This window comes from Lingula anatina, chromosome 6 (genome assembly GCF_051362555.1).
Source record: "Lingula anatina isolate TDL-2025a chromosome 6, LinAna3.0, whole genome shotgun sequence".
In the NCBI taxonomy this organism is placed as follows: domain Eukaryota; kingdom Metazoa; phylum Brachiopoda; class Lingulata; order Lingulida; family Lingulidae; genus Lingula; species Lingula anatina.
This window is the reverse complement of record NC_141772.1, coordinates 9106655-9121086: the sequence shown is the minus strand read 5'-3', so window position 1 is coordinate 9121086 and position 14432 is coordinate 9106655. Positions and strand designations below refer to the sequence as shown.

At 38.4% G+C, this 14432-nt stretch overlaps 1 protein-coding gene across 2 annotated transcripts; it reads right to left on the bottom strand.

Moving 5' to 3' along the window:
• Positions 1-255: 255 nt before the first annotated feature.
• On the bottom strand, positions 256-14250 carry LOC106172554 (uncharacterized). Of its 2 annotated transcripts, XM_013553319.2 has the most exons (4): positions 14072-14250; positions 5992-7054; positions 3505-3625; positions 256-2459 (listed from the first exon to the last, which is right to left on the bottom strand). In XM_013553319.2, exons 2-4 carry the CDS (start codon positions 6940-6942, stop codon positions 2395-2397), a joined length of 1137 nt encoding a protein of 378 aa, XP_013408773.2. In that variant the 5' UTR covers positions 6943-7054; positions 14072-14250; the 3' UTR covers positions 256-2394. The 2 variants fall into 2 exon arrangements, with proteins under 2 accessions (XP_013408773.2, XP_013408772.2); XM_013553318.2 differs by lacking the exon at positions 14072-14250 and having other exon boundaries at positions 5992-7213.
• Between the last annotated feature and the right edge of the window lie 182 nt (positions 14251-14432).

Here is a 14432-nt window from a genome sequence, read left to right as displayed (position 1 = left end):
AACTGCTAAATGTTATTTGTTGCACGATAAACCCTGATGCAAAAGATCTAGGGAAAAAAACACACTGGGAAACCAGGTATTGTATTACAAATTAAAGAAGAAAGTGAACAAGGCATATAGAACTTGATACTAAGTGGATTTTGGGCACGTGCTCCGGGGAATACTGTATGTGATACATATGTACCCTCCAGATGGAGTTGCGTGTGGTGACCTTAAACAAACGGCAAATATATCGAATTGTTCTGAAACTCTGTGTTGTTATCCATCATAGGCATATCACTTTATTTCGTAATAAACCAAACTTTTTTCTTTGCACGCCATTTACTATTGATTTGCGTCGAGTCACTTGAGATCAAATTTGGCTTTGTTCATACTATAGGGTATGTACAATAATAGTCTTTTTTTATCTCTTACTACATAAGCAGGCACCACACATTACATAAGGCTGGCTTGTTACAAGAACTTTCCCCAAGAGTAGTGCTATCGGGGCAACACCTTAGCTCTTCATTTCCTCTGAAATTGTATTTGTACGTATAGTACACTTGCACCGATGTCAACTTGATAACAATAAAAAAGGCCGAGAATTTAAAACCCACAAACAATGACTAAATTAAACTTGAAGAGCTAGAATGACGAGTCTTAAGTAACATGTAAGTACATCTACTTTAACGTTAACGGTTTCGACGTGGTAAATCAAATATCACAAATGGTAAGTGTTTCTATATGTAACAATCTGTTGAAAAGGTTCGGCTTTTGATACACGACACCAGTATTGTGATCTTATCTTAAATAGCGCTTTTTTCTTTCTGCAAAATAGCGGTTTCAACCCGATTAGTCAAATGTCATGTTACAGTAAAAAATAGGTGTTTATCATAGCAATTGACAACCACGTAAACCGAGATAAAATTAAAGTTTGCATGAGCTGGCTTAAGACGCACGCACAAGCTTAGGTATGTTATCTAAAATAGCCTTTTCAATACCATACACGATTTTAACATGTTCAAATCAACCCTTAGACTTAATGGCTCGTTTATCAAATAACAATATATGTTTAAGTGTGCAAGGGAAGCAAGGCATTCACTGGAGATAACTTACATCTCCCATAACAATAATGCGTCATTAGTTTCTATCAACCGTCTGTATATCCTGTGTCTTACACTTGATAACGCCCTTGTTGTCCTGAAAAATCATTTGTCCGTCATTACGGCATCGACTTTTAATGCAGTAACAAACCTTAACTGATTCTGCAGCACAAAAAGATTAATTTAGAACGTAGAGGGGTAGTTGATTTCTTCTTAAGTATAAAATAAGCAACTGTGCAGCAATTAGCGATAACTGTTCGAGTCTAATAGTCCCAAGTGAAAAGTACCTTGCAATTCATCATTTTATTCATCACAATAGGAAAACAAAAACAATTCATTACTAGTGATAGAAGTTCAGACACGCCCAAATAAAATAACATCACTTCTTTCAAGCCAACGACCGCTAAAGAATGCATGCCGTCATCCGTAAAAGATAAGGCAACAAACGGTTCTAGTGTTCGCCTTTCTCTGTTCGTAATACAAAGCGTGATAGTTTTAGGGTGATCATATACTATTTCAAATTTCTAAGCGTGATATTTTTAGTATGATTTATAAGAGCAGTTTTAAAAGTACCACAGGCCATAGATAGCCATACGGCAAGTAACATGACATAGATAGACAAAAGGTGTGACCGATGCCAACATGTACTCGATGATAAACAAAATGAATTGATCACAAAGAAATAAAGTGGCTACTCCAGATTAATTCAAAACTTGATATCTAATAAAACGAATCTAATATAATCATTCTATTTTCAGGTGCAGTAATAACAACTAGATATGTGTCGGTGAACTTATTGTGCCTGCTAATCGGGATGAATTACTTCTAAATAAAAGCGTTCAGCGGAAGCTACACCGCTGCCATATTAACACACACAGATGGTTACCCAATGTTAACGATATGACATCTATAGCAACTGATGAGAATAAGATGCGACGAATAACGACACTAAATGACAAAATGTTAGCCAATAATTTGGACCCTCTTTTTTCAGATTTGTAGGCCTAACCCTAGTAGAAACAGAGGTGTTAAATTCGCCAAGGTCATGACACTGAAAAAGCATAACTAGCCAGTTCTTCATTATAATGTATTATTTACATCTTATTATGACCTCAGTTTTTTTATTATTATTGTTAACATAACCCTAGATTACACATATGGTATCACATATCAACGGAATGTAAAGATGGCGTTGAGTAACCCATCTTTTTGTCTTCTTTGTTAAAGAATAGAGATGTTGGCTTCTTACGTATGCCATGATTGTGCGTAGGCGCAATGCTGACGACACTGCTCGTGGCAACAGCGCGTGTGTTCAACCCACGAGGCCGAGCTGATGTTCCGGAAGGGCTGGACCGTAGGTACCTTGAGGGGTGGGACCTGAAAACAAAACTTCAGTATGTTAGAGACTATTCCCAGAGACTGTCGTACTAACATTGGATCGAACTATCTCCAGGGGAATTCTCACTTAATTGCAATCAACTTAAGCGGCTTAGATGTCTGTCACGCTTACTAAAGCTGATAGGGGGTAATTAACCGTAGTTTAGCAGCTTTATTAGGCGTCCCAGACATCTAAGCCACTTAAGCTGAAAGCAATTTAGAGAGAAACCATGTGGAGATGGACAGATCCTGTTAGATCGACCTAGGGATGGGAACCCAGTCCAAGTAGGCCTATAGATCTAAATCTGAGTGCCTTAGGCCCTATGCCGTGTTTTTTTTTTAGCTACACCATTTTTTCTCCAAAAGCAGCTGAAATATACATGTAGCACTTCAATATTTCAATGTCTCACAAAACACGTTTATCAAGGATTGAGTTATAGATGTTATAATAGCCTATACATAAGACATAGGCCTACAGTAGGGTGTGGGAGACGGGGGCTGCAATCATGGGTAGAGGCTATTATATCACGTGATCTCTCACTCCATACTCAAGAAGGTGTCTTTTGGGACATTGGGATATTGGAGTGGTATAATAATAATGATTTTTAGCTCTTGTTGGAAGAACATATCGTTATAATATAAAGAAAAGATGGCATATCCATGCACACAAAGAAAATTTGCCTGATTATGACTCTTATTTGGTTCATATCGCAAGCAAAACCATCAAATACCAACAATTAGGTAATCTTATCACAACATCTGTTCTTCCGTTCTTTCATGGAAAACAGGACGTGAGAGCTTATTTTTGGTCTTGTGTACCTCTTATGACGTTATGTATAAAATGCTTTTCTCAACGACCAGTGGTACATTAGATACCATATCCTTAGAGGGGTGTGCAACGAAGCAAAGCGTCCCCTAGGATCTAAACCGATTCCCCTTAAAAAAAAAAAGAATTCCAAAGAGGGCAAGTGTCTTGTCTGCCTTAGGATAATGTATAAAAAGAGTCAGTTATCAGACTATGTTATATCATGTAAAAAGTACATGCCTGCTGATTGGGCGGGCTCCCCGTGAAGTTTACACCTCCCTGCTGAACAATGGTAAAACCCGTGGCACGAGCATTCGTCGTCTGCAGAACACGTCTTTGTGTCGATGGTAGCGCAGTCTTTCTGCAACGGAAATAATGATTGACTTTTAATAACAAATGTAGTTATTAGGAAATGATGTTATTGATGAGATCATCGTTATAAAGAAATGTACCGCCTGGATGGGATAAAAGTTGTACGTCACATTTCATTCAGTTATGCTAAATTGAGCAGGTCTGGATGATGGTTTTGATAACCTTAACTTGCACAATTATTTATAATCCAGACCAATTAAGCTATTCTGATAACTTCTTAGTACGGAATTTCTTTTTGAATGAAAGATGTACAAAAACCTACAAACAGTGATACAAACGAATGAATTGCAAGTAGGATATGTAGGCCTATACACTGATTCTTGAAAAAGAACTAGAGCATGTCTTTTTACTTTTCGGTTACTCTGCGTGTATGGATGATACATGTACGGTCACATTTGATTTATCACTTTTTGACTTAGTAGTCTTAGTAGAAGCGTCAGTTGCATTGATTGAACGATTCCCCCTAAATGTAGACCACAAAAATGCGAAACGGCATTTTAATCTTATTACTGGAGATGAGGAAGAGTTCGCTCAGTATTCAGTATGACTTTTTTTCCTTCGTTACCGGCCTATTCCTCATGATAGCAAGTGGTTCGTATTCCTTACATCGTTTAATAAACCGTTTGCCTTAACGACTTAATAGTATTGAGCAGTGGTGTCTGCATCGATAAAAAAATGGCAGAAATGACAAAAATGGTAGTCCTAGGAATGGAAATCCGGGTTCCCTGATGATGAGTACAGGCTAGTTTTAGCCAGCGTCAGGGTTATATTCTAGGACGAATATCAATCGTACAAATCAATAGCAAACGGACTACGGTTCCTGGCCGACTACCATTCTTGATATTCTATTGCATTAACACAATGAATGTAAAATGAATGTAAAACGAAACTGTTTGGGTTTAATTTCTAAATAAGCTAGTTTTTTTTTTTACTATTTTTATGTTTTCAAGTTCTCCAAACCTTGTTTTTGAAGCCCGCAGAATTTTTCTCTCTAACTTTCTCTTTAAAAATTAATTTGTTCATTTACTTCTATTTATTTTTCTACTTATTCATGATGTACAGGTAGAACACCCCTACCACGTCTGTATTTCATAACTACTGGCCACTTTTACCTGCACACATAGTAAGATCTATCACTAATAGGGTGGTGAATTCCCTTGGCTAAATACCACTTAACCCACCATCTTTGGTGATATTACACCGCTTGCTTAGCACGTTACGATCTTATACAAAATGCCACACAGGCATATCTGCCATATATTATAGACTACAGAGGCCAATAGCCAATTCAATTCATTTCTGTACTGAAACAGATTATCATTACCTTGTAAAATATAATATAATAAACTATATTATAACAGCTTTGTAATTTAAGTTATAATTTGATTGACTTCTTGGAATTTTTATCTGTTATTCATTCGAATATCCATTAGGGAATTTCAAATTCGTTTGCTACTAGCTTGCAAGTTATATTTTATTTTACCCTCGTCAATAAAGCGCTTCGAAAATATACAGGAAAATGCTTGTTATTCATGCTAAACTAAAGAAGCTTTTCGCGAACAACTTAATTAAATACCACAGGGATTAAGTTGTCGAAATTCTAGTTTTCAAACGATTTCTTTGCACTTTCTCAAGTATGTGAGAAAGGTCAATCGAGAAGGAGAGAGAGAATTAATTTGTCACTTCAGAAAAGAATTGATTGCATTAAGTAGAAACGAGGCGTATGGAGCATTGTCTACAAAAAAAGACTGTCTATAAACTAGCAGAGTAAGCAACACTTCAAATTTCACAGACCTACGCTCTTATCCGGAAGTAGTGGAGGCATCTTGGCATTTGAAATATGGTTGATATGTTATTGCATATCTAGATTGCAATTTTGTATTGCAAAATGTCATAACATTTATTCTCCGGAATGCCATCGGCATTTGCATCAGCGAACAGGCTAGTCAGCTTTGTGCTATCTACATTTAACCATTCATTTAGGACGTTTAATTGTCACCCACTTAATCCTTTCGACGCATTTGCATTTTACGTCGTGAAAGATGAAAGTTTGATCTGCATGCTCAGCGCGATTTATAATAAGATTACTAATTGGATTTTTATAGGCAGTTAAGTTAAAGTTGTTTTATACAGTATATAAAAAATAGCCAAAAAGATAATCAAACGGAGACTTCTAATGGAAATATATTGCTTTATCAGACACAAGATTCATATTCTCATTAGGACCTTAGCATCTCAGGTATCAAGTTTGTGATAAATGGATTCCACATAACTGTAATCAAATAGAGGAAACCCTTTGAATTTTGCAGGTAATTCTTATTCTGCGATAATAAGATCTCACAATGGCATACTCACCGAGTTTTCTACAAACCCATTTTGCTGCATAGGGGTTGCTCCGGAGCCTTCTACCACTGTCTTTGAACCGTAAGAACCACCACCAAAGCCGCCAAAAAAGCCATTGTCTGTTGATGCTGATTTTGTACTTTGCATTCCATTATCGCTTGCAAATGAGCCAAAACCGCCAAATGAAGAGGCACCGCTGTCGACCCCCTTGCTGTCACTATCACTTGAGCTCCCTGCAAAGTTTCCAAATGAACCAAATCCGAGGTCATCAGGGTCGCTGTGGAATTGCCCTTCGTTTGCATTATTTTGCTCAGGGCGGAATTGCTCAAAGTAGTCTCCAAAATCGGACTCTGGAGAGGCAAATTTGTTTGTCGAGAGTTTTGAAGGATTTTTATACGGATAATCATCGTGCACCGCAGGAACTTCGTTTCTGGATGAAGACGTTCTGAAAGCGTCAACATCATCAGGAAAAAAGGATGTTCGAAAATTTTGATCCGGAACAGAATTTGTTCTGAAGTCATTCAAGTTGGCATTGTCACTATGCTTTGGTGAAATACTACCAAAACTGCCAAAATCTCCATCATTTTGCATAGCGCCGTCAAATGTTTTTTCAAAACCCTCTGCCTCGGAATATTGCTCGTCGTCGTTTTTTCTGTAAGAACCACCCTTTTCCACTTGCTCTAAATTTGACAGGATGGCTTGTAACCGGGTACCTTGTGCCTTAGAGTTAATGTCAGGTGTTTCTGTGCTCGTCAACATCGCGCTTTGCGACGAAAAGCGTTCTGCGGCAGGTGTATTAAAATGTCTCAGGTAGTCTGATACCATAAATTGTAGAAAGGACGGTTCTCTTTCCATCTCTGAAGCTGTTTCCTCAGAGTACATCGGCCGCGCCGTCGAAAACATGGGTAAAATAGCCAGAATAAGAAGTGGAAACATTTTAACGTTCAAACTTAATTCTGGCATATCTCAAACACTCAACAGCAGGCAGATGTGATGTAAACCTCTTGCAAAATATAAAGTCCGCTCTGTTTCTGGTTTGTGTTCGGCGCTCACTCCGTGTTTTTGTCTCGTCGACCTAAAAGAAACCAAGCACACGTGTGTGAAAGTAAACGAGAAGCTGCAGATTCAAAAACTATCTGCCAGAGTTGCATCACCAGCCGGTATTTTATAACCAGGAGGCAGCACGCGCAGACGTACGCTGGGAATGCCCAAGGCGCGCGCCTATTGGCTCTTGTATCGAGCCAGCTGCTCGTCGCAATCCACTGCAACCTGCTAACTATCCTAACATGACCTTAATGAATACAGGTTAAATTATTAACCAACTGACTTCCTGTTGCATTAATCTAGATACAATTCACTGAGAAAGGACTGAAGACGCTATCGACTACGGGCAACCGCATGCCTCCAGAGACGATCGTATCTAGTTTCTACACGATTAATAGCTGGTAATTTCCGAGATGTTTTGTTTATTTTCTGGGGAATAATAGCCTCTTCGAGGCAATGATGAAAGATGGGCAGTTTGCGGTACGCTAATAGCTTGATGAACAGTGAATGGGTACAAATTAACGCTGAGAGTCAACATCATAACGAACGTTTACCTGGATTTCGGTGACGGTATAATTCAGTGAAAGGCGTGAAATGATTTGATAACTGTCCGGGTACGTGAGCAATGATGTCAAGACCTGGGTGGTGGTCTACAATCACCTCTAATTATCACGGAGTTTAACCCCTTTATGTGTGGTTGCACGGCTATCTGCAATTTGTTGTCCAAACCTTTTAGCACAAGGAATTTTGGCGGTTGGGGGTTGTTGGGGGTTGGGGGGGGGGGGGAGGAAGAGGATGGGGGAGTCTGAATTGGTATTGGCGGCAAACGCCAGAAGATGCGAGAAGATCTGTAGGTCATGTTTATAGTAAATATATCCAATACGAAATTGTTGGTGAAAGGCTTATGGCCATTAATAAACGCAAGGTATGAGAATAGATTTTTAAATATAACCTTATGCCCTTATGAGCATTATTATCATGCTGCTAGTAGGATTAAGTGTACGAAATCATTTATCAAAAAAGAACTGCAAATAATAATACCTCACTATTGCTTTCAATACATATTTTCAGTAAACAGAGAAAAAAAAAAACAATGGAAGTAGTGCAGTTGGAATAGTAATTGTATCCTATGTTCTAGCCCTATTGATGTCATTACCGATGACAGTTGGCCATCCCAACATGAGCAGTCTCGAAATTATTAATACAGTGTGTTCCAGATCTATGCCACATCATAGTTTATCTGTACATGATGGACATATGGGTGTACGAAGTGGTCTAATCAATAGGCTTCATTAAAGGCCAAGATTGCATCTGTAAATTACAGAGATTAACAGAATCGAGAAATGTGCGTAGTTGGGTAAAGGCTGGAGACCCCCAAAGGCAATCATCATCAGAATCAAACCTGTCAAAAACTATTGGATATTGAAGGCAAAATAACGATATAGTTATACATGTATCTACTGAAGACCACGCGGTTATTTTGCTCAATGGTAATTTTTTTCCAGTTGGCCTATTTCTTTCATTGACTTCCCCTGCATGCAAGTATTCCGTTTTTACTTTCCTTGCTACATGCTTACACCCACGAGAGAGAGAGAGAGAGAGAGAGAGCGTACCTTGTGTGTAGTCTATAGTGTAAAATTACCAAAGCGCTCTAAATACATGGATAAAAGTTGCATATCGGTTTTAATTTTTTTTTGTGCGAAACTTTTATCGTCATTCTTTAAGTATTTGTCAGACTATTGTAATAAAGCAATGATGGAATCACATTAACATGACCACTCCTGTGCACTAACTTGCCCCCCCTTAAACAAAAGATGTCTCATTTGTCTGATTACCATCATCCAATCATCCATTGGGATCATTTTTCCGTAATTAGATGAAGTTGATAGATAGCCAGAGGACATTTTGGCTGAACTGACGTCAGACACACGCCAATCGCGTCATGTACTAGTAGCTGTATCACAAATATATGTACGTCATGTGATTAACGCAGGTGTTTCTCTGATTATTTGTTTTTTCCCTTTTTTGGACAAATATACCTAGGTTTTTAAATATGGTGAACAAAATGTAAAAGATGAAGAAAAAAATGAGTCCTGCAATTTTCACGCCTTTCTGCAAGCGCCATGCATCATGAATGTGCAAATAACACAGAACAAAATAAGATAATATGATTTTTTTCTAAACGGATTATACGGCTTGCAGTGAAGGTACCTATTAATCACAATAAAGACAGCAAAATACAAACACCACCAGATAAGTAATTATGTTATACTGGTTTGCCAATATGTAATTATAACAAATATTGTAGTTAATTTCATGATTTGTCATCGATTTGATAAATTGTTGGAGCTGGCTGTGATAAGTTCAAGAGCTATTTAGGAAGACGCATGTGTATGCCAGCCCCGTCGAGTAGCATAAACAATCGTTAACACAGACACGGAAGTTGCGTCCAATCAAAAGAACATCTTCTAATTTGTTTGGGAAGTTAAGTACGCTTTGTCTCGACAAGTAACAGCTCCTCCCAAATTGACAACAACAAATCCCTGTTTTACCATGCCGGTCAATTTCGCATGATCATTTCGTTACATTATTCTCTGTATTCCGTTTCGGAACTCCCTCAATTCCGCTCGTTATTATACCAACATGACAGTGATTAGAAATATGTTCTAGATTGCACTCGGTTCGTAAGATGCAACTAGTATCCGGTTCCAGGACCATGTGCTGTTCAATTGCTCCTGGCCTTTTGTAATCCATGCTCTGCCTTCACAAGTGTATACCATCAGGACATGAAACAGACTTACCAACTGATGCATTGCGTTATACATGGCCCTGGCGGAATCACATCGTATCTGGTAACTAAGAGAGGACTGTACTGATTCAGTGGGACCTTCATGCTCGATTTCCCGCCAGTATCGATCAGTTTCAAGGTTTTTTAACACAAAAGGTGAAAGCACTTCCGCTTCCTGGAACGTTCGTCATCGAACTTTCCGGTGGTAGAGGGAGGGTGAGGGCGTGTGTTATTCCGGATGTTGAAAGGAAATGCAAACCTGTCATCGCGATAGGCCCCTGGATATTTGTGTACTTGGACAAAGTAGAAATATTTCGAATATGTATATATATCTGTGTGTTTGCACGTGTATGCGCGTGCAGCATGCGCGATTCCCACAAATATTGAGTATCATATTCTTTTTGCGAGATGCCGTAGACTTGCACTTAGACATGGGCAGGATCATTTTTCTACCAAATAAAACTAAAATACTACGTTTTAGGCCCTATTGTTTTCGTTGACAGCAGATTTTATGTGCAAGTGAAAGGCATACGATTGGAGTTATCAGCACAAAATCTTTTTTAAAATTGATTACTTTCAAATCTTATGTCAGTTCCCAGTTTTCACTCATTCAAAACACTAGCTGTTACCATTGGCATTTTCCAGGTAAGTTTTTGAGTTTCGACTGCCCCATTTGATATTTTTCCAACAGTATCTAACAGTGGCAGAAAGGCACAAGATCTGACTAGTTATCATTACGATCGAACATCATAGTATAACGAAAGGACTTTTCTCAAGTTTCAAACTAAACTCAGTAGAATCTTTTGAATTATTTCCACCATATTTCGATCATCAGCTGAATTTGATATGTCACAAAAGCATTTTAAATATTTTAACATTAAAATGTAGCCGGTCTAACGTGACGTGCATGTGACAAATAGAAGCAGACTTTCAGAGCATGTTGTCCACCAACTGCCTGGAGACCGGAAGTACAAGAGGAACATTGGACAATATTGGAAAGTAGTATAACCACAGTCTGCTGTCTGATTTTAGCATACTTAACGAAGCCCAAAAAGTTTTCGAGTTTCTGTGAAATAGGCTCAATGGCGTCCTCAACGAGCATTGTGCTTCTTTCTGCCCTTTTCGCCAGGGTTTATACTTTAGACCGTATGCTTTCGAAAAATCACATTGTCTGCAAAAAGATGAAGTATTAAGGAGAGGGCTATCTGTTTGATGAAAGGAAATTATCTGTTTATCTCAACATTATTTAAAAAAAACATCACTGAGCGTAAACTTAACGCTCAACGGGGAAAAAGCTGCACTTGACGACGCAAAGATGTTATTGAATTCACAATACAATGAAACAAGCAAGTCTTAATATATCACTCATCAACATGTTTATAGTAGCAGAAGATGCAATGCTACGTTTGGTTTGTAAGTACATGACTGTTACATGAATGGTGTCTGATAAAGCCAATTTCTATTCTATACACGTTAAGGAATTCATTAAAAAAACTTCGCCGAAAAAGGAGCATGCGCATTGAGTCCACGCGCACACCCGCAGACGATCTCATGAGAACTAAACTGCGTAGATGAATCGACAAACCCATCTCGTTATGTGTGATCTATTTACGTAACTGCAGACAATATCTTCCATGATGATCCTAAATTTTGCATTCTGTTACTGAACCAACCTGCTTTTTAATAATCGAACGCGACAAGGTACAAACTTTATCATTTCTCTATGGACGGAAAATTATATACGGAATGCCGGTAAGCTTAAACCTGGCTGTTCAACTGTGCAAATTTAGATTATGTTCTATAGAACGAACGTAGATTTGTTATGAAAACTATTTCGAGTTAAAGTATCTGAAATTGAATGTTTTTCTCGTAAAAGCAGTGGTCATATATCCGCCTCTTTTACGACCGACAGCTGCGGAAAGCCTTAATTCCAGCGCGGGCCTCCTCTGCATTTGCTCTCTATCATAGCATCATCGATGACAGTACAATAAGAGAAAGAGGATGAAGAGGAAGAAAAGCACATGTTCGTTTTAGACTAATACCTCATTAAATTAGTGATGGTGTGCAATGTATAAAGTGTGCATCTACACTTTTCATGACACTATGTACAGTCAGGGCATCATTCTGGCCTCCAAAGACATGCACTGTGCGCATGACACGTACATATCTGCCACGCATGAAGTTGCTCAGCTTGTATGAAAACTACACCTGCAGGCGGCAACGATGCAAAAATAACCGCCACGGTTACTCCACCATCTATAATTAGACTCTTTTCTATTGAGAAGTGCTATAAGTACTATAAACCACGGCACTTAATTATTGTTAGCTTTTCCGATATGGGCGTATATGTTAACGTTTTGGATACAAAACTTCACACGCCCTTCATTCATAACGCTCACCAGATACAAGTCGCTTTGGATCACATATCAGTCTCACTAGCGTTTCCTGTGTACATCAACAAAGGCGCGGACTTCCAAGGAGACGAAATACACCTGATGAATTGGGAATGTGGCTGGCTTGGAAAGATAGCGTGGGCGGTTCTGCGATCTATAGATCTACAGTGCCGAGAATACTGTAGTAGAAGTAGTAGAAGGTGATGGAGTCGGGGAGGTAAGGGGGGGGGGGGGGGTTGGCGCTGAGGGGGAAAGAACTTTATCGCCTAAGTACCGATAACATTTAGTGTTTGGCTATTTTCTTCAAATTGATCATATGCTCAACCACACTGATACAGAGATTTGTATGGAATTTTTTTATTTAACCGGTTTTTTTAAAGAATTAAAATAATACAGATTACTTTCAAATTCATAAAGCTCGTTTACAAACACGTCAAGTGCTATTTACTTATTTCTAACCGTAAGGTTTATGATATCTGAAATATTTCTCACAGAAATGTTTTAATGATATCTGACATAAAATCCAGACCCGGTATTTTTCAAATTGTGTCTATGGTGATATTTCACAAACAAATTATACCTTCAAGTCCAAACGTGGTAGGTCTAAAAAGAGTGTTTTAAGCCTTTCCAAAAGAGAATGGACTGGTTTGGGCATAAGATATAAACGCTTTTTGATAGCTCTGTTAAAACCATATGACTCAAACAATGCCCCAGCTACAAGATATGGGCCTACATGTATTTTGGGTGGTAAGATTCCATAGGAGTTATAGAGACTTATCAAGACAAAACATAAGATATTAAAATATACTGGCACCGTTTTTCAATTGCATGAATGCAGTCATGAAGGAAAGAATATACAGAAGTCAATCCCCCTTTTTATAATAAATGACTGATGATGTAGCGGCGATATATTTCAGTAACTTTTTCTCCTAGAACGGAACTCATCAAGGCGTCATGTTCTAGGTGTGAATCCAGACAGTCTGCTTGTTTTGAAAAACACATTATGAAACACAGCTACGGGGGGACTACTACTGGTTTAATTTTGATTATATTAACGCAAGCAATTCAGTCGCTAATATCGCTAATGAAATTTCCTTGGAACTTGTAACATGAATTTCAGACAACAGCTCGTTCACTGGTAATCTACAAGTGGTTCCGCGTACAAAATTAAAAATACTTGTGTATATATAAATGCGTGTGTATGTGTGTTGGTTCTCTTTTTTTGCGCATTCTGTAGGACACCTTTTTCAACCAGTCTGTTTTTTTTTTCAGTCTTGGAAATAAATTGATATGTGTAGATCGGTGGATCGTTACAATGCATTTTGCCTTGTAAATTAATATTTCTTTTTGAGCATCTGTATGTGCATGTAAGTTATCAATTGAGTCGTTCTGGTTTGCCATTCATCGCCTTTTGTATGTACTAAGATGTCAACCAATCAAATAATCAATATAGGTCTACTACGTTGGGAGTAAATAAATAGACATTTAATAACCTTTCGATGAAATAGATATCATCACAATAGATTGTAAGTAAAACCGAAGTCAATAGCGACCCCAAATTGAGTCCTAAACTACGAAATGTTCATTAAAAACCTTTTGCGTTATTCTCGTAAACATAAGATATAAGATGACAGATAGATGACCAGACGTGAAATGCAATATTTGGCTAAAATTACGCGTCCTGTGACTCGGACGGATGTTAAAGACAGGCGCTGTAAATACAAAAATGTCTTCCTTTGATCTCTCAAGGCAACACGTGTATTACCTTACAAACAGATTTACCTGTCTATTATATCCACACCTACTCATCCTGATGTGTCCAAGTCCTCGTTTTCTACTACACTACTTCATACTGTACAAAAATTACCTTGTTGTTGCTCTTGAAAGACGTCCTACAGGAGGGCGAATACACTCTCCCTGGGTAATTTTTGTGCTGCTGTGAAATTAAGCGAGCTTCTCTCTCCTGGGTGGGGTTAAACCGCTATCCCCGGCAGATATTCTCGCCTTACAGCGCTGGTGATCACGACTTTCAGCTGATCGCTACAGAACTCGTTGACAACTCAGGGATCTTATATAGCCGATTAAAACGCACTGTATTCATTCGCACCTGCAGAGGGCTGGTGATTTTCACAGACTTAATGTTCAAATGATAACAAGTTAAACACCATCCCCATGGGGTCTTTTCGTTGATTGGGATTGCCTATTTTTAAACCAGTCGCTTCGGTGAT